The sequence below is a fragment of the Balaenoptera borealis genome (assembly GCF_965194805.1).
Source record: "Balaenoptera borealis genome assembly, chromosome: 1".
Taxonomy (NCBI): domain Eukaryota; kingdom Metazoa; phylum Chordata; class Mammalia; order Artiodactyla; family Balaenopteridae; genus Balaenoptera; species Balaenoptera borealis.
Window position 1 is genome coordinate 43,707,225 of NC_138860.1, and position 21,935 is coordinate 43,729,159.

At 40.5% G+C, this 21,935-nt stretch overlaps 1 protein-coding gene across 7 annotated transcripts in view; it reads left to right on the forward strand.

Annotated features, from left to right (window-relative positions):
* Positions 1-21,935, forward strand: part of KCNK2 (potassium two pore domain channel subfamily K member 2) — a 243,378-nt gene that overhangs the window by 64,152 nt on the left and 157,291 nt on the right. Inside the window, exons 1-2 of one of the 7 annotated variants that reach the window (XM_082401936.1) lie at positions 360-9,108; positions 15,289-15,388. The exons of 2 other annotated variants lie outside the window; for them this stretch is intronic. In XM_082401936.1, the coding sequence (XP_082258062.1) occupies positions 15,349-15,388 (40 nt within the window). In that variant the 5' untranslated portion in view covers positions 360-9,108; positions 15,289-15,348. Of the gene's footprint in view, positions 1-359; positions 15,389-19,537; positions 19,628-19,872; positions 20,625-21,935 lie in introns of those variants that run through there. 4 more of the 7 variants (XM_082401935.1, XM_082401940.1, XM_082401934.1 and 1 more) reach the window with 4 other exon arrangements.

Sequence of the window (21,935 nt, forward strand, 5' to 3'; positions counted from 1 at the left end):
TGATATAATTCTCAGAACAGCCCTGTGAGGAAAGTACTATCATTATCTCCATTTTACAGAAAAAAAAAAAAGAATAAGGCAGTCACAAAGCAAATAAGTGACAGAAACTTTTTTCAGTCTGTTTTTGACCAATTTGCTCTCATTACTGTCTTCAATAACGTAATTATTTGGTTAATTTCTCTCCTTTGTCCTGATTACTCCCCTCAGTTATATTTTGATTTTGTTTTGGCTTAGTGAGCTTTCAGTCACCCACACCCACAAGTGTTTTAGTTACTGCACCTAGACTCGACCCTGGCAGGACCCTGGGTTGACCCCTCAGCTGGGGTCACCAGCCTCCAGGTAAGACTTGGCTGCATAAACAGTGGGATGGAGAAGAAAGGGTGTAAACTATTCACAAATTAGAATTTGTGGGATTTGTTGACTAAATGTATTGGGTTAGGAAGAGAACAGGCACAAGGGTGTTATACCATAATTATTGGTTGTCAATACTCAATGTTTACATTATTTAGATTAAAAAATATCATTCACTGTGACCTATATAGGGAAATGTGACTGTATCTCCTTTCTAGTACTACTTGTCTTTTCTCTGGGATTAATAATTGCCTTATTTTTTAATTTGCTGTTTCCCATGTACCTATCATTATTTTGTTCCTCAAGTCTCTGACAGAAATATAAATCTTTTCTCACTGCATCACCCATGAGGAAATCTCTCAAGTTCATTTTTTACTTGCAGACATCTCTCCAGCCTTCCTTACATCCGCTCCAAATCAGACTATTTGCTCTTTAAGGTTGTCTGATCTCTGAAATCCTGGGACTTCCCTTTACCATCTTCCTATGACTTGCTTTTGCCTCACTTCTATATCCTGTATCACATGTCTGCCAATTTCTTATTCTATTTCTTAGCTTTGTTGGAGCATATTATCCCACAGTTGCTGAGAAAGTTCATGGAAACTGGGCAGAGTTTACATTATGCCCCACATGTTAATGATAGACATGCATTCTGATGCTGGTCTTCTGTCCTGATTGATTTTAAATGTTTTGAATTTCATGTCAGCACAGGAGGTAAATATTTTGAGAATTTACATGTCTGAAAATAACTGTATTCTATACCACATAGGATTAGTTTGGTAGGCATGGAATTCTCATTTGGACATCATTTTTACTTAGAAATTTGCAGTTATTGCTAAAATGTCTTCAAATTCTGGTGTTAATATTCATACATCCAAAATTACTCTAAATCCTGATTTGTGGTAAGTGACCTATTTTCTCTTTTTTGAAGTGTTATGGGTCTTCTTTTTATCTCCATTGCTCTGGCAGTTTCTAGTTTTTTTTTCATTTATTGAGCTGTATATACTCTGTGAGGTATTTCAGTTTGATGACTTTTGATCTTCAGTTCTGGAAATTTTTCTTCTATTATTTCCCTGACAATTTTCTCTGTTAAAATTTTATCTAGTCTCTTTTTCTGGAACTACTATTATTTTAACACTAGAACCCCTGAACTAATCCTCTATCTTATATTTTCTTTCCTCTTTTCTATTCTTTGTGTTTTTTTGGTTATACTTTCCAGGGAATATCCTCAAATGTATCTGCTCAAACTTCTGTGCAATTTTTAATTTCTGCTTTCCAAGAGTTGATTTTGATTTTGATTTCCAAGAGTTTCTTTTTGTTCTCTGAATGTTCCTTTTTTATAACCTCCTGTTATTTTGTGGATGCAATCTTACCTTTTTTTGATGAATAACTAATTTTATTGAATTTTCACTTAAAAAGGTAGGTTTATTTCTTTATTTTATTTTATTGAGGTATAATTGATGAATAAAAATTGTATATATTTAAGGTGTATAAAATCATGATTTTATATAAGTGTATATTGGAAATGATTACCACAATCAAGCTAATTATCACATCCGTTACCTCACCTAGTTACTTCTCTTAGCTCTCAGAATAATACTTACAGTTTCTCTGAAATTTTCTTTTGGTCTCTGGATTATCTCTGTTTGCCTGAGATTTTTAAAAATTGTTCTGCTCTTTTTTGTGTTAAAGGATTTCCTCTTATGTTTGATGATCCCTGATGGTCCATTTGTATTTATGAGAACTGATAACAATGTGTGTGGGGTAGGGAGTGCCTGTGGAGTGGTGAGTTTCTGAGTGGGAGCCTTACTTTAGGGATGAGGCAGGCAGTGAGCTACAGACTTTTCTTCTTGGGCGTGTCAACTTCTCCATAGAGGAATTACCTAATCCTTGGCCTGGGGCAGTGACTTAAGCCTGCTGTCACCATTCTGAGAGCTAAGTAAGGGAAGGGAGCATTTCTTCAAACTATCTGAAAAATAGTACTGGCTCTTCTTTAATTTGTTTTGTATTTCCTCCCAATTTGTTGGGATTAGTGCGACTTTTCTTCATGAACGATTAGTAAACATTTGGACCAATCCTATAAACTATGACTGTCACCATATACTTTAAAATTTGTAAGACTCTAAAAATCATCTTTACAGATGGTGAAATTATTTTGCTAACTTGCCATAATGACCGAAATTTTTACCATTAAGGTCTGTGTAGAAAACTTCCTTTAGATGCACCTATATTGCCCGAAAGAATTACCCATCATCAATTAAAATATCATGTTAGCTAGTCATCTCTTAATCCGGATCCTCTGAAAGAATGGCGTGCAGAACAGGTCTCTTTTGATTGGGAAGAGAGTAGAGGAAACATATATAATGGTATACTAGCCTTCATTTCCCTAATGGAGTATCGTAACTGAGGGTCCTGGGATGCATTAGGAACCTGGGGGATAGGGTGCCATGTGGAAATGGAGAAAGAACACAAAGAAACAGAGCCACTAGGAAAATCCTCCCTTCACAATATTTTCAGGGGAAAAGCAAAATTAACAGCTGGTTGGATCTGTAAAAGTAAGAATTTAAAAGTAACCAGAGTGGCAGGAGCCCCATAGAATGTATCTAGGGAGGTTTTATGGATAAGTCCCTTTGAGCAGAGTACTAAAGTAGGAAAAGTAACATGATGTGGGGGTAACATGACTGAGAAAAAAAAATCATTGTTATCTATCTATCTATCATCTATCTATCTTCTGTCTATCATCTATCTATCTATTATCTATCGATCATCTATCTATCTATCATCTATCTATCTATCTCTGTCTATCATGTTATTAAGCATTTTTTTGGTAATCTAAGTAAGCTATGTAGATTCACATGTGCTCATGCAAAGAGAATTAGAGAAATGAGATTCTACATGAATCATTAGAGTTAAAATACCACATTTATCTGAAATACCTGAACTATCCTGATAAATTAGACAAAAGTGTCAAGTTTGCATTTTTAAAAGCTTATGTATGTATTTAATATGGATGGATCCAAACAAAGAAAATAAATAACTGGATTTCACATAGTTCAGAAAATTCAGAAACTGCCCAAGTCCTAGACACAGTATGTTTGGCTGCATCGCCTTGGTGATGAGGCTGCAGAATCCAATGTCTAGAACAGTGTTTGCTTCCCTGGGTGATTCCAACAGGCTTGGACTTGCTCACCATCTTCTAGGGACCTCACTGCTCAGATACTGAGCTGCTCCATAAAGGGGTGCAGGTAACTGGGAAAGCCATGGCTTGCTCTAGGTACAACTGGAACTTGGGTCAGGGAAGAAGAACAAAACTACTGCTGAGTCTGGTCTTCCAGGAGCTGGAAAACAGAGGCCACTTTGCTTTTCTTAAACATGAAGGCCAAGCTTCATTGGGGGCAGGGTTGTTAAATATTCAAGAGTTCAGGCTGAAGTCCATCTCTGGTAATTGTATTACTTATATTTAAATTCCTTTGCAATTTCAAATAGAAAAGTTCTATCTTCCTCTTTCTGCTATTGCTCGCCCCCCATATACCCTCTTTATTTATTGTGTTTGTGGGTTGTCAGTATTGTGGTTCAGTGTTTAAATATTAGCTGTGTTTTATCAAACAGATTAGGTTATTATTTGATGTGGGGAAACTTTGGAAATGAAAGGTGATAAAGGATTACAAATTTGCAGGTATTGCAATATACCACTTATTTAAAGTAGTTTTAAATTGGGGGATTAGACATTATATTATCAAGGCTTTGCATTCTTACCCATAGAGATTTATCTAATGCTTTAAGCAAGTATTTTTAAAATTTTGTGTAAACAGAACTTTGAAAATGGAACAAGATTTTTAGAGGTACTCTAATTTGAAGAGGCGCTCAGATAAATCCTCTTACAAAGCCAGGGGCTGCCATTTATTTTATCTGTCTTCAAAGTTTGGATTTTGTACTTGGGTATCTTCAAGTACACATACCTATGAACCAGAAGTTACACAGAAACTTAGTGTGTCCTTTAAGTTTTTTCCAAAAGACTTTTTATTGGTCCTTAGTCATAGCTAGATTTTTAGAGGGAAAAAAAAGAATGAAAAGTGAGAAATGAACTCAAGCATCTAATTCCTGAATTGAGATATATTAAATATATTTATTGGAACATTTAGGACCTCAAAACTAAAGTTCTTTCCTTAACAGTAGTCATCTGGTTATTGACTAGAGGTAAATTATGACTCAATGTTTCAGTTTCATATTAAATGAGAATTAAGTACCCAGGAGCCAAATGATTAAAGGGACTTTGTCTAGAAAATGCTTTTAGGAAATAGTGCATGTAATTAACTAGCAAGTCTCTTCTAAGCCACTGCTCTGTTTTCACAAACTCTATACATCCTTATTTGATGGGAAAATTTGGACAGCTTGCATTAGCAACCCATGTCCTGAGTTAATAGCCATGTCTGGCTATTAATAAGTTATATGTCTTTGAAAGAAAAATTGAGAGGAAAGGAAAGAAAGATATCTCTTCTGAAATTTCAAAAGAGAAATCCCCACCTCCTTTTCTTGCCAGTGCTCTAAACTGGGTATGAATTTGGTGACTGCTGCTGGGCAGTTTTTGGAGCGGATCTTTGGGTCAGTGTGCACAGTTCATGCCTTGCTTATTATTTCTAATCCCTGGCTCTTAACTCAGGATTTTTTGCGTTGACAAAGCAGTCAGTAGAGAGGGCTGGCCAAGGTAGTCGGACAGAGTGAAAAGACATCAAAGAGACTCTTTGCTTCATATTCATAAGACTTTCTTTCATTTTTATAACCTAAGGCAAATATTAGATTTTAAATGATAAAGAATTTTACTCTAAATTTGATCAGGGAAAATGGATCATTCTGAAAAAGCACTGCATATCTCAACATGGATAAATCTTGTCAATGTAAGTTTTAAATGAAAAAAAAAAAGCCAGTTGAAGAGAATTCATTTAATACGATACCAATTATGTAAGTTTTAAAATACTTTATATTTTTATGGCTACGTAGGCACATGAGAAGGATACATTTACAGTCACAAGAAGGATGAGCACCAACTCCAGGAAGGCAGTTATTTTAAGGGAAGGAGAAAGAAGAAAGGAACGGAGTGGGCTGGGGTGAATTGGGACTGTGGTTGTAATCTGTTTTTCTTCAAAAAAGGAGAAAAATATATCGGAAGCATATATGGCAAAATGTTAGTACTTTTAAAATCCAGGTTCATGCTATTTTAGGTTCTCTTGGAATATTTAATACTTAAAAATTTGCAAATTTTTTATAAATAAAATGTCTCTGAGGTTGCTGAAGTACTGGAGTTCATTTTAACAAGCCTTTATTGAGAATCTACTATCTATTAGGCATTAGAGAGGGTGACATGAGGATGACTCAGTCCCTACCCTAAGGAACTCACTGGCAAGGGAGAAAGAGAGATGTAATAAATACCCACAAAAATCTGTGGTAATCACAATCATGTTATACATAATGGTTTCTAAGTGGGATGACTGACTCTGAGATGACTTTACTAGCTGAACGTTGAGAAAATCTAGACCAGGTTAATGACAGAAAAAAAAAACCATGATGAATTGAATTTAAAAATAACTTATTTTCATATTTAATATTTCAAATGGATTGCTAACAAAATATTCTCAAAGAGAGGTCCTCAACTATAACTGGCATATGCTCCCATGTAATTTATTGGGTTGGCCAAAAAGTTCGTTCAGGTTTTTCCATAACGTCTTATGGAAAAACCTGAACGAACTTTTTGGCCAAGCCAATATTTAAATAAATATTTATTATGTACCTTAGCAGATGTTTCCTTTGTATTCCCTTCTAGGTCTGTCTTTATGATTCATTTTTTTTCATGGAAATGTTGTTTTCCTAGCTAGATAAATCTCTACAGAGAGGTTTTTGTATTTTTACCATCCAATCGCTAGAGCTTTAAGTATAACCCTATATAAACAATAACAATGGTTCAATTTTTATTGAATGCCTACTGTATGTTACAGGAGCATAGTAAAAGAGTACTTAACCCTGAACTCAGAATTCAGGGTCAAGGGTAGCAGGAAAGACATGGGGAGTTAAAATCTATATTGCCCAAAATATGTGGATACAGTATATGAAGAATGTAATGCCACATATGAAGATGGTGCAAATGACATCCATCACTTCAGGCAAAGGAAACACTATAGTTAATTACCAAGAAGGTTGGCAAGGCATTTTGGAATCTGAACAGCACACTATTGGTTCCCCTTCTTGAGAAAATATTAATGGAAAACAATAAAGTTTTTTTCTACCCAACTTTCATCCAAAGAAAAACTACCACAAAACAGCATTCTACTGTTGGGGTAGATATAAAAACAGGAAAAAAGGCAGTTTGTTCTATTCATAGCTGTGCTTGGTGACTAACAGATTTTCATCAAAAATTGTTAAAAATAGAACAGTAAATATTTGACATCTCAATTTTAATTAAAATGAGCGTAACATGATACCAGGGTGAGAAAAATAAGAGAGATCCCTGATAAATTTGCAGAGGGAACAGGTACAATATCTGAGTCACAGGAGTAAATACACATGACACCTGTTGGCTCAATAGCAAACTCCATTCCTAGGACCCTTATTGTATTTATATGTTATTTGCATACATTGGTCCCCTTAGCAACCAAACAACTTGGGGTTCCAAAAGTTGTACCTGAACCAAAAACCTGTTTGTGGAAAAGAAGAGTTTTATCTGTCCAGAAAACAACATTGATAACAATGAAAGGGAAAAAAAAAATCAAGCAAACCTGGAAGCATTTAAAGCAATCATAGTTGCTAAGGAGATAGAAAGTAAAGTCAACACAATTTAAGGGCCAGTTTCAGATAGCAACAGTCCAAAACGTTGGGGCCATAGCCAAAGGGAGATCTGAGTATGTGCATGATAAAGAAAGTGGCAACACCACATCTATAACGATGAGAAGAGACCTTTAAGTCTGTTTCTGGGCTCCCAGTACAGCCTTGTGAACCCACCTACTATTCCCTTCCTAATCCAACTGGATCTCACTTATCCACCTTTGTTGGCTACATCCTGGTACGGACTTCTCTCCCATCAGGTGGAATGGGAAAGGCTTCCTGCCTGGGAAGAAGCTGCCTGAGTTGCAGAGTTCTCTTCTTTCTAGAACAGAAGTGCTGGAATTTGACTCCATCTTTTGCAGCTGTCTTTTCCTTCCTGAATCCCATTTGCTCATTTAGTTCCTAAAAGCCAGCTTCCAGGTGTTTGCTGCCAAGCCCCAGAAGATTAATGACCTCTTCCTTTTTGTTTCACTTCTTACCTCAGATCCATCTTCTTTCCCTCTCTCCATGATTTAGTGCTATCACTGGGAATAATACTATTAATAGCGATCATTGTTTACTGAGTTCTTACTCTATTTAGGGCACTGTTCTAAATACTTTTCAAGCATTAACTCTTTTAGGTCTCATTAACAAGTTGAGGATGACTACTTTTCACCCCCATTTCACAGATGAGGAAATAAGGCACGGCTAATAAGTGGCTGGGCCTGGACTTGAAACTAGGCAGCTCACAGTCTTTACCAGTGACTACGCTGACCTTCATGTGAATCTGTGTGATAATAGAATTATATGGGATAATAAAGGACATGGAAGAAATACAGTGACTTTCAAGGTACTGAAAATACCTTCATGTGAATTAAATGCTTTTTGATGATAAATGTCACAGTTGTGAAATCCTTCTTTGAAAGTCATAAGAGCTGGTGATTTTGTGTGTGTTGGGATGGCGGTGGTCTTTTATTCATACCGATTCAAAAAACATTTGCATACCTACTGTGTGTTCTAAGAAATCAAAAAGAATTCAGATGAGATAGTTGTCTTCAGAGAACCGTTAGTCTAGTAGAGAAAGCAGGACATAGAGACAAATGTATACACAAGAGTAAAAGGTGCTATGAATTTGTATAAGGATCCATAGGCAATTGTGATCAAATTTATCAGAGGTAAAGAACAGGGAAGTTTTCACAGAGGAGAATAGTCAGGGTATACGATTAGGCAACTGTCCTGATCAAATTAGATTAATTGTCTAACTATATTTTTTATTTTCTAATATCTAAAGACCCAGATTTCACAGGAACTTGGGACTTCATCATATCTTGTTCATATTCAAATTATAGTTACAGGGACTATGTAGTAGTGAAGTTTCTATGCTGGCTCCAATTGTTTTCCCAATGGGCGCTTTGACAGCTCATAAATATATTTGCATAATTGGCTGTGTTAGTCCTGGTGTGATGTTGACATGTGACTCTCAAGGTTTGAGAAAAGCTTTATAGAGATTGTGACAACCCGGAATTAACATTTTGCCCTCAGTTATTACGCAATTGTGCACATTAATTATCTCATGGAGGGGTTTGTGGTGATGATGGATGAGAAGGTCTGTATTCTGAGTGGCTGCTTAGGAAAGGTCACGGTGCTCTCTGTATTGTCTAGCTTTAAAACATTTCCGATGTGATTTCCAAGCTGAAAGCTGAACCAACATAAGAACATTCCATGGTAACTAACCTGCATCTGTTGGACTCCACTAGCAAGCTGTTGTAGGGCCAGAGCCAGATCCCCATCTGAAGCATCTAGCCATGTGGCAGAAGTAAACAGGTATTAAGCTGAAACCTGAGAGAAAAGTATAATTAAGGAAATTTCATCAGAAATGAGTTACACCATCTCAGAGGAGAAGAAACAACAGCGTTCAAGATACATTCTTTCGAAAGAAGGAGATAAACTGGAGAATCCACAGGAAGTGTAAGTTACTTCATCTTACGGGCAGTGCAATCATGCATGTTTGGGCACAGAATTTTGGGTGAGTGAGGGGTTGCTTCTTCTGTAATATAGCATAGTCCCTGGAGCTCCAGGAAAGGGGAGCTTATGCAACAGAAGAGAATTCCCATGTGTGATCTAGCAGGGAGGGCAAGTATCAGTGAAACAAGGCAGCGGAGCCAGGACTAGGGTGAGGCTAGTGAGGCCAGCTTGTGCCAGTGCAGGGTTGGATCCTCTTTATTTAAAATTTTGAACTTTTTGTTCACCATGAATTTTTCACATTAACATTGATTTTTAAAACTATTGTATTAAAATATTATTTAGCTGTGTTTTTGATGCCCCTTTAAATTTTGTGCCCCAGGGGAGTGCCTCACTAGCCTTACCCTAGTGCCAGCCCCACATGACTACAATTGAAGTGAGATGTTTCAACACTTACCATAGCCTAGAAAGTGGAATCATTGCATTTCATTGCAGATATGACCTCACAGGGCATCTAATGTTACGTGAACCCAGAGGCTGAAATCAGAGAGCCTCAGGACCGTGTGCAGCCTACAGATATGTTTTATTTGCCATTATCACTGTTTATTTTTGAAAATTGATTTAGTGGCCCCCATTTTGAAATTGAAAGGTTTCTTCTAAAACAATTTGGATATCTGACTTCTCTTGGAAAATTGGAAGGTCTAACACACTGGATCTATGTTCTTTCATGGCAGTAATCAACTAAAGATGACTAGAATATCTCCTCCAGTTCACTGGTTCACTAGACCCACTTCGTGCATGTATGTTCCTGCCTGATGCTATAGGCATAGCGATTCTGAGCCCTAATTAACTGCAGGATTCTTTCAATAATACCTCTTAATAATGGGCTTTCATTCATTTAATCAGTATTGATTGTTGTGCCTACTATATGTAAGATATTGTGCTAAGGAATAAGATGACAAGATCCCTTCTCTCTTGGAACTTGTTTTAGTCTCATAGGCAATGTTATGGGTCGAATTGCATCTCCATCAAAAGGTATATTGAAGTCCTAACCCCAGTACCTGAGAATGTGACATTATTGGGAAAAGGGGTCTTTACAGAGGTAATTAAGTTGAAATGAGGTTATTAGGATGGGCCCTAATCCAGTATGACAGGTGTCCTTTGAAAAAAGGAGAAATTGGGACAGAGAGACAGACATAAACAGGGAAAACAATGTGAAGACATACAAGGAGAAGACGGCCATGGGATTGGTGATGTATACACAAGCCGGGGAATGCCAAGGATCACCGGCAAATACCAGAAGCTAGAAGCAGCAAGGAAGGATTCTCCCCTAGTTCTGTCAGAGGGGGCATGGCCCTGCTGACACCTTGATTTCTGATTTCTAGCCTCAAGAACTGAGATCAAAATTTCTGGTGTTCTTAGCCACCCAAGTTTTTGGAACATTGTCACGGCAGCCCTAGAAAACTAATATAGGCAGTGACTAAATAATAATCCGAAGAAGTAGTTTAATAACAATTGTGACCAGGACAATGAGGGGAGAGTACAGAGTGCTATGAGAGCGTATATGTTGGGGTGGTGGGCTGATCTTGTTAGGAGGTGATGGAACATTTTCTAAGGAAGGTATGCTTTAGCTGAGGTCTAGAGAAATAGTATAAGTTATTTTCTAGTAGTGAGGGAAACAGGCACAGTCTAGGCTAGAAGGACTGGTGTTAAGGCTCTAAGGAAAGAAGGAGTAGGGGATACTCCAGAAACTGGAAATGAGAAGAAAAGCTGGTGAGCTGGGCCATATATAGTAGTTGTATTGATTTACCAGCTGTGTTACCGTGGGGAAGTTACTTTAACTTCTCCGAGGATAATAACCTCTTATGATTGTTATGAGGAGTAAACGAAGTAGTAAATGAAATGGTCTTGAAAGAAGGGCTGGCACAAATGCCTCGTTAGATGTTACCTATTGTTATGATTCCTGTTCTTATTGTTACTGTTATTATTCACAGGGCAAGGATTTTTGAGGCCCTGGGAATGCCCTTAGCCTATTAGTCTCTATGGTGAAGGCAGTGGGAAGGTAGTGTATGCTTTTAATCAGGGCTTCCGTTTAACCAGATTTTATTTTAAAAGCTTCATCTGGCTGCAGGATGGAGATTGGATCAGAGTTGAGGCCACTGGTGAAGGTCCTGGGGACGGGTGGTGGTGGTGGTGGTCTTCTCGCCTTGATCACTTTGTAGAATTTAGAGAGATCACACAATCATCCTAGCAATTCAAAAAATTCTACCAAAAGCTGCTTTCTTCTTTGTTTTAGCACTTTCTTATAGAACAAACATGCCTTGGGTGATGCATGTGTTTTTAATCTCAATTCTTCCATAAACTTAGTAGATGGCCTTGAGCGAGGGGCTTGGATGTGCTCATTTAATCATAGACACAAAAAGGTATGAGGGAAAGCTAGATTCTATACATAAATGGTGAAGTTAAGATCTTTGGTTATTGAACACATTAACAAATATCTTTAGGAGATTCCAAATCCTCACATTCTCTATTTGCTTTTTTATTGCCTTTATGTCTTGTGACTTAATTTTAGAAGAGAAATTGATTTCTTCTTCATTGGTGTCAGAATTTGTAGTCTCAGGTGAAGGCAAAATGCTGGATTGGCAAACCTTCACAACAAATATAAGTTTTAAATAAAGTACTGGATGTGCTGAAAATTCAGGAGGTAATGAAAGCCATCAATAAAAATTTTAATTCTAGTTCTCTCTGGATTTTATGCCTGATTTTAATAAAAAGCACCACATTTGATATAATTTGTTTGCCTAATACTGGCAGACTTAAAAAATTATCTAATGAATTCATTGTTAGTCTAGATACATATTAGCAAAATGTTCATTTCCTAGTGATAGTTTATGATACTCAGCTTTGAAAGGAGAAAGAAAATCTGGAGTAGAATTTCCTCTTTGTAAACTAAGTAAATTCTAATGTTTTCTGAATTTAATTATAACAGAGTACCATTTTATAAGAATTTCTTTACTTTACATCACCCTTAGTCAATCTTGTTCCCTGCTGAGCAAAATTATATATGAATATTAGCTTACTTTAATAATTAACACTTAAGTGTACACTGATGAAAGAACTGATGTTTATATGCAAAAGTTGGGTGTTTTGACTTACATAAATTTATAAAACTGAAAAGAAATCACATGGGACTAAGAATTACCATTATAAAAGAGATTCTTATTTACATTTAAAAATCTTATCTTTCTTCATATTTTTGTATATATGTGTTTACTTTAAAGTAAGCAAATATATAAAGCCATTAAAAAAGATATTGCTGAGTGTTATATACTTTAGAGTGACTTTAATTTTCACAAAATGAACCTCTTGAGTTTGATTGATTTTGCAAAGTTTTATGAAAAAAAATGACATTTAAAAAAATGTTTCAGGGTGAGGTACTTTAATCTGAAACCTTCTCAGTAACTCAATGATGTTTTACAAATAGACATGCACATGGTTTTACTAGTGTCATTCTTTCCTTATTTTAACTCCATGATTACAAAGATTTGGTGTGTCTTCTTTGCCACTGTATATCCCCAAAGGCTAGAAAAATGCCTTTCTGATACACAGAAGGTGCTTAATAGTGAGAGTGAATGGTAATATGTACCAGTGCCTGCTGTGATTGCCAACCACGGTGGCAGAGGGCCTGAGCTGTCATCTAGCCCAATCTCTTACCACTGCAAAAACCGCCTCTGTGACTGTGAGCTATCAGAGCAGAGTGAACCCAAATTCTGCTTTTCCTCCAGGATTCGTAAAGTGTGCTCCCTGGACTAACGGCATTAGCATCACCTGGGAACTTGTTATTCATGCCAGTTCTTAGGCCTCACCCCAGACGTAATGCCTCAGAAACTCTGGCACTGGGCTCAACAACCTATGTCCTATAAGCACGCCACACAATTCTGATGCACACTCAAGCTTGAGACCTACTGCTTGAGACAATGCTTGTACGGGCACTTCTAACACCTACCTCTTTGCTTCCTTTGCTCTTCTTCTAATGATGTCCATCTTCCCTTCTGATGGACATATTCTAATTTTAGGTTGATGACTACTTCAGAATGAATGCATTTTGGCCTTTGAGGAATTGCCTTCTTAAAGTAACTTGCATAACTCAGGTCTGACTGACACTTTCTAAGCTTACTTTGAATTTAACTCTTAGAGGTTGTGTTATTATCTATTGCTGCATAGCAAATTACCCCAAAACTTAGCACCTGAAAACAAGAAACATTTTTGGTCTCACAGTTTTTTTTTTAATTTTTAATTTTTTTAAATTGAAGTACAGTTGATTTACAATGTTGCATTAGTTTCAGGTGTACAGCAAAGTGATTCAGTTATTTTCAGATTCTTTTCTATTATAGGTTATTACAAGATATTGAATATATTTCCCTGTGCTATACAATAGGTCCTTGTTGTTTATCATTTTATATATAGCAGTGTGTATCTGTTAATCCCAAACTCCTAATTTATTCCTCCTCACCTTTCCCCTTTGGTAACCATAAATTTGCTTTCTATGTCCGTGAGTCTATTTCTATTATATAAATAAATTCATTTGTATCACTTTTTTTAGATTCCATATATAAGTGATATCATATGATATTTGTCTTTCTCTGACTTACTTCACTTAGTATGATAACCTCTAGGTCCATCCATGTTGCTGCAAATGGCATTATTTCACTCTTTTTTATGGCTGAGTAGTATTCCATTGTGTATATATACACCACATTTTCTTTATCCATTCATCTGTTCATGGACATGTAAGTTGCTTCTCTAGCTTGGCTACTGTAAATAGTGCTGTAGTGAACACTGGGGTGTATGTAGTTTTTTGAATTAGAGTTTTCATCTTTTCCAGATATATGCCCAGGAATGGGATTGCTGGATCATATGGTAGCTCTATTTTTAGTCTTTTGAGGACCCTTCATACTGTTCTCCATAGTGGCTGCACCAGTTTATATTCCCAGGAACAGTGTAGGAGGGTCTCTTTTCTCCACACCCTCTCCAGCATTTATTATTTGTAGACTTTTGATGATGGCCATTCTGACCAGAGTGAGGTGATACCTCATTATAGTTTTGATTTGCATTTCTCTAATAATTAGCAATGTTGAGCATCTTTTCATGTGTTTGTTGGCCATATGTATGTCTTCCCTGGAGAAATGTCTATTTAGGTCTTCCGCCCATTTTTTGATTGGGTTGTTTGTTTTTTTGATATTGAGTTGTATGAGCTGTCTGTATATTTTGGAAACTAATCCCTTGTTGGTTGCATTGTTTTGCAAATATTTTCTCCCATTCTGCAGGTTGTTTTTTCATTTTGTTTATGGTTTCCTTTGTTATTCAAAAGCTTTTAAGTTTAATTAGGTACCATTTGTTTATTATTGTTTTTATTTCCGTTACTCTAGGAGATGGATCCAAAAAAATACTGCTACGATTTATGTCAAAGAGTGTTCTGCCTATGTTTTCCTCCAGGTGATTTCACAGTTTTTGAGGCTCAAGAATTTGGAAGGAACTTACTTGGGTGGTTTTGGCTCAGGGTCTCTCAAGAGGCTGCACTCAAGGTGTTATCTAGGACTATAGTGATCTCATGGCTCGAATGAGGAAGGAAACCTCCAAGCCCACTTACATGGCTGTTAGAAGACCTCAGGAGATCCAGGTTCACCTGGGCCTCTCCTCAAGGCTGCCTTATGACATGGCAGCTGGCTGCCACCAGAGCGAGAGATCCAAGAGAGAGTGAGAGAGCACACACCAGAGGGAAGCCACAGTCTTTTTATAACCTAACCTTGGAAGGGACATCCCATTGCTTGTGATGTATTCTGTTCATTAGCAGCTCACATTCAAGGGGGCTGGAGGGTTTCATAACACAGGGCATGAATACCAGGGGGCAAGAATCATTGGAGGTCAACTTAGAGACCCCATATAGGTAAATCATTTCTCACTTTCTCCAGTTCCTTGCTTTGTAATGTTTTGATTAGGACTTCCTAGTATCAGAAATCTCAAGACAAATTTGGCTTATACAAAAAGAAAATTTGTATGGCTTATGGTGTAGTTTGATACAGGTGATTGATAAAATGTAGTCACAAAGAACTGGTCATTTTGGTTCTATTTGCTCTGTACTGGCTCCATTCTCAGGTAGCTTCTCTTCTCTTATTGTCATAATAGTCTCCAAGACCTTCAGGTCTTGGCTGAGACCCAGGACACACATGACACCGACAATCAGGGATGAGTCCCACAAGAAACATAACAGCCATAAGAGGGGAAGGTAAGTGTCCCTGGAGGGACCACATCAGGCAGGCATTTCACTGAAGTACTGCCTATACTGTTGTCTTCTCTAAGTTTGCATGAACTAGAACCTCTTGGAAAATGCCCACCCTCTCCCTCAGCATGCACTCCCCACACCCGCTGGATCACAGAGGCCTGTTGATCTACCGCTGCCACCTCTCATATCCTCTCTTCCACTCCCATACAAGTCACCATGAATCTCTCACCTGGACTAAAGCAATAGCATCTAAACTCGCTGTCTACATGCTTTCATTTGTGTTCACCTTGTGTCTGTTCTCCATGTAGCAACCAGAGTGATTTCTTTTAAATGTCATCTGATGAAGTTAGTGCTCTGCTGAAAATTCATCCAAGTCCCATTAACTAAAATCCAAGGCCTTATGACCTGGTCTCTGCCTGCCTTTCTAGCTTGATCACTGTCTATCACCAATCCTCACTCTCTGAGCTCCCCAAATTCTCCAAGCTTCTTCCTGCCACACATTCTTCCTTCTCCTGAGGAAGCTCTTTCCTTACATTATGCCTCTTCCTCTCCACCCATGCTCATCTTCAGGGCTCAACTGTAATGTCACTTCTTTTGACAGGCCTTCCGGACCCTCCAACATTATATACTCTTGTACTCTGTACCTTCTACTTATTGCATTGATCAGAATTTTAATTTTAGGTTTGCTTAGCACCTTCCCTCTCTAGACCATAAGCTTAATGAAGGCAGCAACCTTGCTATATCCACAGAGCTCCTGTTTGGTACTGGGTAGGCACTCAATAGATATTTGACAAAAGTGATTCATTCTTCCTCATCTTAGACCTGTGCAATTGTGTTATCCAGAAGATTAAATAAATGCCAAGATTTATTATAGAGTTGGAATTTGTTGGTGGTCTTGCTAGGCCGGAAGCCCCCTGGTTCGTTGGGTTAGGTCAAGCACAAGAGAGAATGAAATTCTTTTGAGGACCTACAATGTTAAACACATATATGTGTTTAATTCATACAGCAATCTCTTGTGGGTTCAGTGTAGTATCCCTATTTTGTAGATGAGGAAACTGATGGTCAGAGAGACAAAGGGACTCCCTCAAACTCACATTGTCCACAAATGGCAGAGTTAGGATACCCACGGAAGTCACCTTAACTCCAAAATTCTAGGTGTGAATGGAATTATGGAAAAGACAGTGGCATGCTCTTTTTTTCTTTACTTTTTGTTTTAACTATGAGTAGGCCAAGGTCAAAAAAGAAACTGAACATGAAAGTGAAGTCCTGTAGATTTCTTGCTGCTAGTTGGAGCATAACAGCAACTCTGAAAGCACTGGAAGGAGGGGAGTATAGAATTTGGGGGCGCTAAATCTTTGTATTACATATTTCAGGTTTTCCTGTCCATTAAAATAAAGTTAATAGGTGTTGAGTAGCCTGGGTCTGGCAGCATGAAAGAAATAAGAGTCCATCTAGTTTTTCTATGACAGTTTGGTGGGATTTATATGTATGAGAAATGCAGACATAAAATTAAACAGGATAAACCATCCCATTTCCTTGTTTCTCCAGTTGCAACGATACACAAACTAGTCTATCCCCTTTCTTCCCTCTTACTTCAAACACAGTGAGTAAGCGCAAGGTGACTCTTAAAGGGGTAGGGGTCTTTAACTGAGGGGGCTGTGAGGGGCTGCAGTAGAAAGCAGGGCTAGAGTCAGTGTGGGGACTAGTTTCTTGGTTCTTTTGAATAATTTGTGAGGTTGAGGCTAGCTTGCTGGAATGATTCCTGCTAATGCTACAGTTTGGAATTTTGTTTGTTTCTTTTTCAAATCTTATTTTAATGTCTCTGTAAAGTAAATCCGTGGCCCCCTACCCTCAGCCCTCTACATATATGTGTGCCTAATGTGAGAATAATGCAAGGGGAACATGGAGGACCACTGCCGCACGTGACTTGATAGAGAAAAGGAGGGAAAATGGCAAATCAGCATTTGGGATTGGTGGTGAGTCTTACATCCCATGAGGAAGGGATGCACTACACAGGCATATTTAAACTATGAGTTAATCCCACACTTCAGTAAGTATTAGCCAGTTGGACAGAGGACCAGTGCTTAGCAAGGTGTGGCTAAATTTGCAAAAGACCCAGATGGAACAAAAAAGAATCACCGAGCAAAAGGGGAAAAGTAAAAAAAAAAAGAATACTCAAAGTGTTTGGGATCATTTTACTCGGAGAACAAAAAGCCTGTGATAGGGTAGAAAATGATTCTGTAAGTGGTGGATTTATCTCATTTCCTATAAATGTAAGATACCTAGTTCCAAATATCTAGAAGGAGGCCAGATAAATGATGTCTGCAATCGCACTTTCATTCAGATGTTTATCAAACATCTATTTAGCGCCAGTCACTGGTTACTGTGGATACTATGGGGAACAGAAAGACATGGTTTATGCCCTGAGCTTACAGTCTAGTTTAAAGAAGCACAACACAATGTGACAAGTGCAAAAATAGAAGCATAAATTGTCCTGGGAAGCAAATAGTGAGACACCTGACTAGGATTCAGGAGAAACTTTAACTGCTGGGTGATCTGGAAGATAATACCTGTGATGGTTAGTTTGACGTGTCAACTTGGCTAGGCTATAGCACCCAATTATCTAATCAGACACTTACCTAGGTGTTGCTGTGGAGGTATTTTGTAGATGTGGTTAACATCTACAATCAGACTTTAAGGAAAGATTACCCTTGATGATGTGGGTAGGGCACATATAATCAGTTGGGCACATATAATCAGTTGGAGGTCTTATGAACAAAAACTGAGGTTTCCCAGAAAAGAAGTTCAAGACTGAAGCATTAACTGTTGCCTGATTTTCCAGAACTACCCTAGGGATTTCAGATGGACTTGACAGCCCCTATGGTTGTGTGAGCCTATTCCTTAAAATAAAATGTATATACACACGAATACATCTTATCTGTTCTGTTTCTCTGGAGAACTCTACGGATGCAGTGTCTTAGTCACGTAAAGTTGGGGAGAGGACTGCGGAAGGTGTGCGAGGGAAGATGACAGTAGCCAGGGAGGCCAGGAATGAAAAAGAGAAGCCAGATCAGGAAGCACATTACCTGTGACCCAGAGAGTCTAAAAGGGTTTTAAGTCAGCAAGTGAGAGGATCAGATTCACATTTTAGAAAGGACATCCGATTATACTATTATTGAGAGCAGAAGTCGAGAAAAACATGTTTCAATTCCAGCAGGAAGGAATTCCTAATAAGGAGGACATTTTTAATAGGAGAAAGAAGGAGACAGCCGGCTGAATCTATTCTGGAATTTAAAAAGTAATTTGGCATTTCAAATCGTAGACGGCCACAGCCTCGCGAAAGGTTTACAACGTTCTTTTTACAATCGACAGTCTTTCTGTTCTACCTTACCTCCTTCACGTCTATAGCTTTCGCTACGAAATTCTCCTGGTAAGTGGGGAAATACTCCAATCTGACCGAGCAGTGGTTCTGGAAGATAAACTCACACAGCGGTGGAGGTGGGAGGGTGGAGGTCAGCAGGGGATTCCCGCTGCGAAAGTGGGAAGGAAGAAAAGAGTTTACAAACCAGCTGAAGTTCCACTACATCATGTGTGCGGTGAGAAGACTCGCTCATTACAGCTGCAGCCCGTCCTCTGTGCGCTTTCTCCCTTTCCTCTGCGGGTTCGGTTCCCGCACCGGGGTCGCCAGGAGTTCAGCTGTCCCCGCGCGGCCGTCTGCTAGCCTGGGCGGGGTCTGGTACCTGCCAAGCTGGGATCCTGATGCGGAGGTGTGCGGGGAGCGCCGAGTTCAGACTGAGGTCTGAGGTCTCCCACCCCGCTGCTTTACCGACCACATTCGCAACCTCTGTTCCCAGCAAAAGGGGTCTTGCCCTGGGACCGAATAGACTTTTTATTCCGTTCCCTTTGCCTACCTAAATGTCTTCACCCTGGCGCCCGGTGCTTTCCCCATTCGTGCAGCACTCTGCCCATCAGAGCTAGCTGCCTAGGTCGAGCACCCTTGGAGATGGGGTGGTGGTTGGTGGTGACTTGATAACCCTTATCCTTGGAAGAAATCAGCATCCTTATTACCGCCCTCACTCCAAGGGTTTCAGGTGTACGTCTCTGTACAACCCTGGGACGGGGGGGGGGCGCAGGGAGGGCAGGATGCCCACGTGCTGGGGTCCCCGCTCCCCAAAGCTCGGTCCCACACCCCCGCGACCCGACTTGGAAGGAGATGGGCTGGAGCCCGTTGTGCCCGATAACGTGAGTGAGGATCTAGGGAGGGGCAGGGTTAGTGGAAGCGCCTGAAAGGAGGAGAGACTGCAGGTGAATCCAAGGGCTATGCCCCCAGGCGGGGAGGCGGCTTGAGGGGTACTTTGGAAGAGGCGGGGGAGACGCAGGCGAGGGTTGGGCTCGCAGGGGGTGCGGCGAGGAGGGCCCAGGCGGTGAGACGGGGTGGGGGGTGGGAGGGGTGCGAAGGGGAGGGAGTTCCGAAAGGAGGGAAAGGAACTAGCGAGGGGCGAGAGGAGCGAGCCTGGAAGGGAGAGCGGCGGGGGGCGGCCGAGCTGCGGGCTGAAGGGCGCCGGGCGCGCTGAGACCGTGCCACCTCCACCCCACCTCCACCCCCGGGGCACGGAGGGCTCTGCCTGGGAGACGCACAAAGACATGCGAAGAGGGGCTGAGCGAGGCTCGCGCACAAAGACGCCGGGGCGCACTGCGGCTCGGGCTGCACCCACCACCCCCGCGCCGCGCAGCGCAGGGGCCCGGCCAGCGCGGAGCCCGGGGAGGAGAGCGCTGCGGCGGCGGCGGCGGCGGCTGCTGGCCGGCGCGGGACCCGGGTCGCCGGCGCTCTCCTGGTGACCCGGGCCCGGCCGCAGGCGCGCGCGGGGGCGGCGGCGCCCCAGCCCAACTTGGCCTCGGCCTCGCCCTCTGCCCGGCCCGCCGGTGTCCCCTCCTTCCCGCGATTCCGTTTCTTCTCACGCTCCCCCCACCCTCCCTCCCGCGTCCAGCCCCGCTCTCCCCACCTTGTAAAACAAAGCCGGGGAAAATGCCTGCCCGTGCAGCTCGGAGCGCGCAGCCAGTCTCTGAATAAGAAGTGAGTACAATGGCGTGTTTGTAAAAGCTTCAAGTCCGTCTTTTTCAAAAACAAAAAAACCAAAAAACAAAAACAAAAACAAAAAAACCAAAAACATTGTGAATGCTGCATGCCTCATGCTTCCCAGCGCCTCGCAGGAGAGACCCGGCCATAGAGCAGGAGAAGGTGAGACCCCCAGGTACCCCCTTCCCCACCTCCCGCCGCGGGCTTTCAGCCCCAGCCAGTCCGGGGAGGGCTGCAAAAGCCCCGCCGGCAGCAAGCGGACGTTTCCACCTTCGTTTCCCGTCCAAGGTGTTGGGTCATAATCTGGGGTTGGAGGCAAATCTATCCCCGGATCCTCTCCTGGCTGCTTCTCCCCACTCTCCCGCTGGTGCCTGGGGGTTTTGCATCTGCTTTGGGTATGGGTTTGGGACACTTGGGGGAGTTTCCGAAGGAGGAGGAGGGTCAGCTCTTGGGAGTAGCCGACGGGCAGGACGCATGGTGACCCTGGTCACACTTGTTGCCCGTTGCGTGGTGGTATAGGCAGTGGTGCTGAAAAAAGCTCATTTCTCCTGGTATTGAGTCGTCAGTTGTGGCCGGGAGCGAAGAAGACATACCTGGGTGAGGATGGGAGACCAGGATTAAGAGGACGCTGTGAGGTGCTGGGGGCAGAGAAGGGAGGTAATGATGGTGCCGGGAGAGTGTGTGGAAGGGGTGAATCTTTGATTCCTTGTTTTAATGAGCTTCTCTTCATGATCATACATCAAACGACGTGGAGATGGAAACCCAGAGGTTTCCCCATATTAGACCGAGGGGAAAGGCTGTTGTTTTTTATTTTGGTATTTCACTAGTTTCTGCCCATTCTGCCTGCCAAATGTGCATTATATATATTTCTGCTAATTAAAAAATAAGGCAATAGCTTAAAAGAATTAAAATCCATCAGGAAATGTATTAGCTTAATAACACACAGACACAATCTTTTAAAAAAAAATCTGTCCCCTTTCCCCCAAAGCATGTTAATACCTTAGTTTAGCACTGCAATCTAGGAGTAGGATTTGGGAGCATCAAGGTAAACAGTCTTGGTGTTTTCCAGTTCTGCAGACCAGAAACCAGTGATGTGAAAAATCAGAAATATGAGAGCCCAGAGAACTGGGGAGGAAGGACTTGGAAAGCTTCCTTCAGAGAGATAATATGGAGCTTCTATGTGATTTTCTGTTATTTTTATTCCAAAGATGGCTTAATTTTAGATTATGACCTTTATTTTTCACTGAGACTCACTAAGCAGCTTGCAGGTGGGGTGGAGTGGCTAGACAGCAGATGACAGTGATTTTAGCTGTTATCAACATTTCTGTTAAAATGTTTCAAAAAATTAAAACATTAAACACGTATCCAGTGCTAATTTTGGGTGAAGTTGCCTTTATGAATATCACATGTTAAAGGCGTCTGCTAGTTTGTGGCTTTATTTGGAGTAGCTGACTGTATCAGGAGGAAAATGTG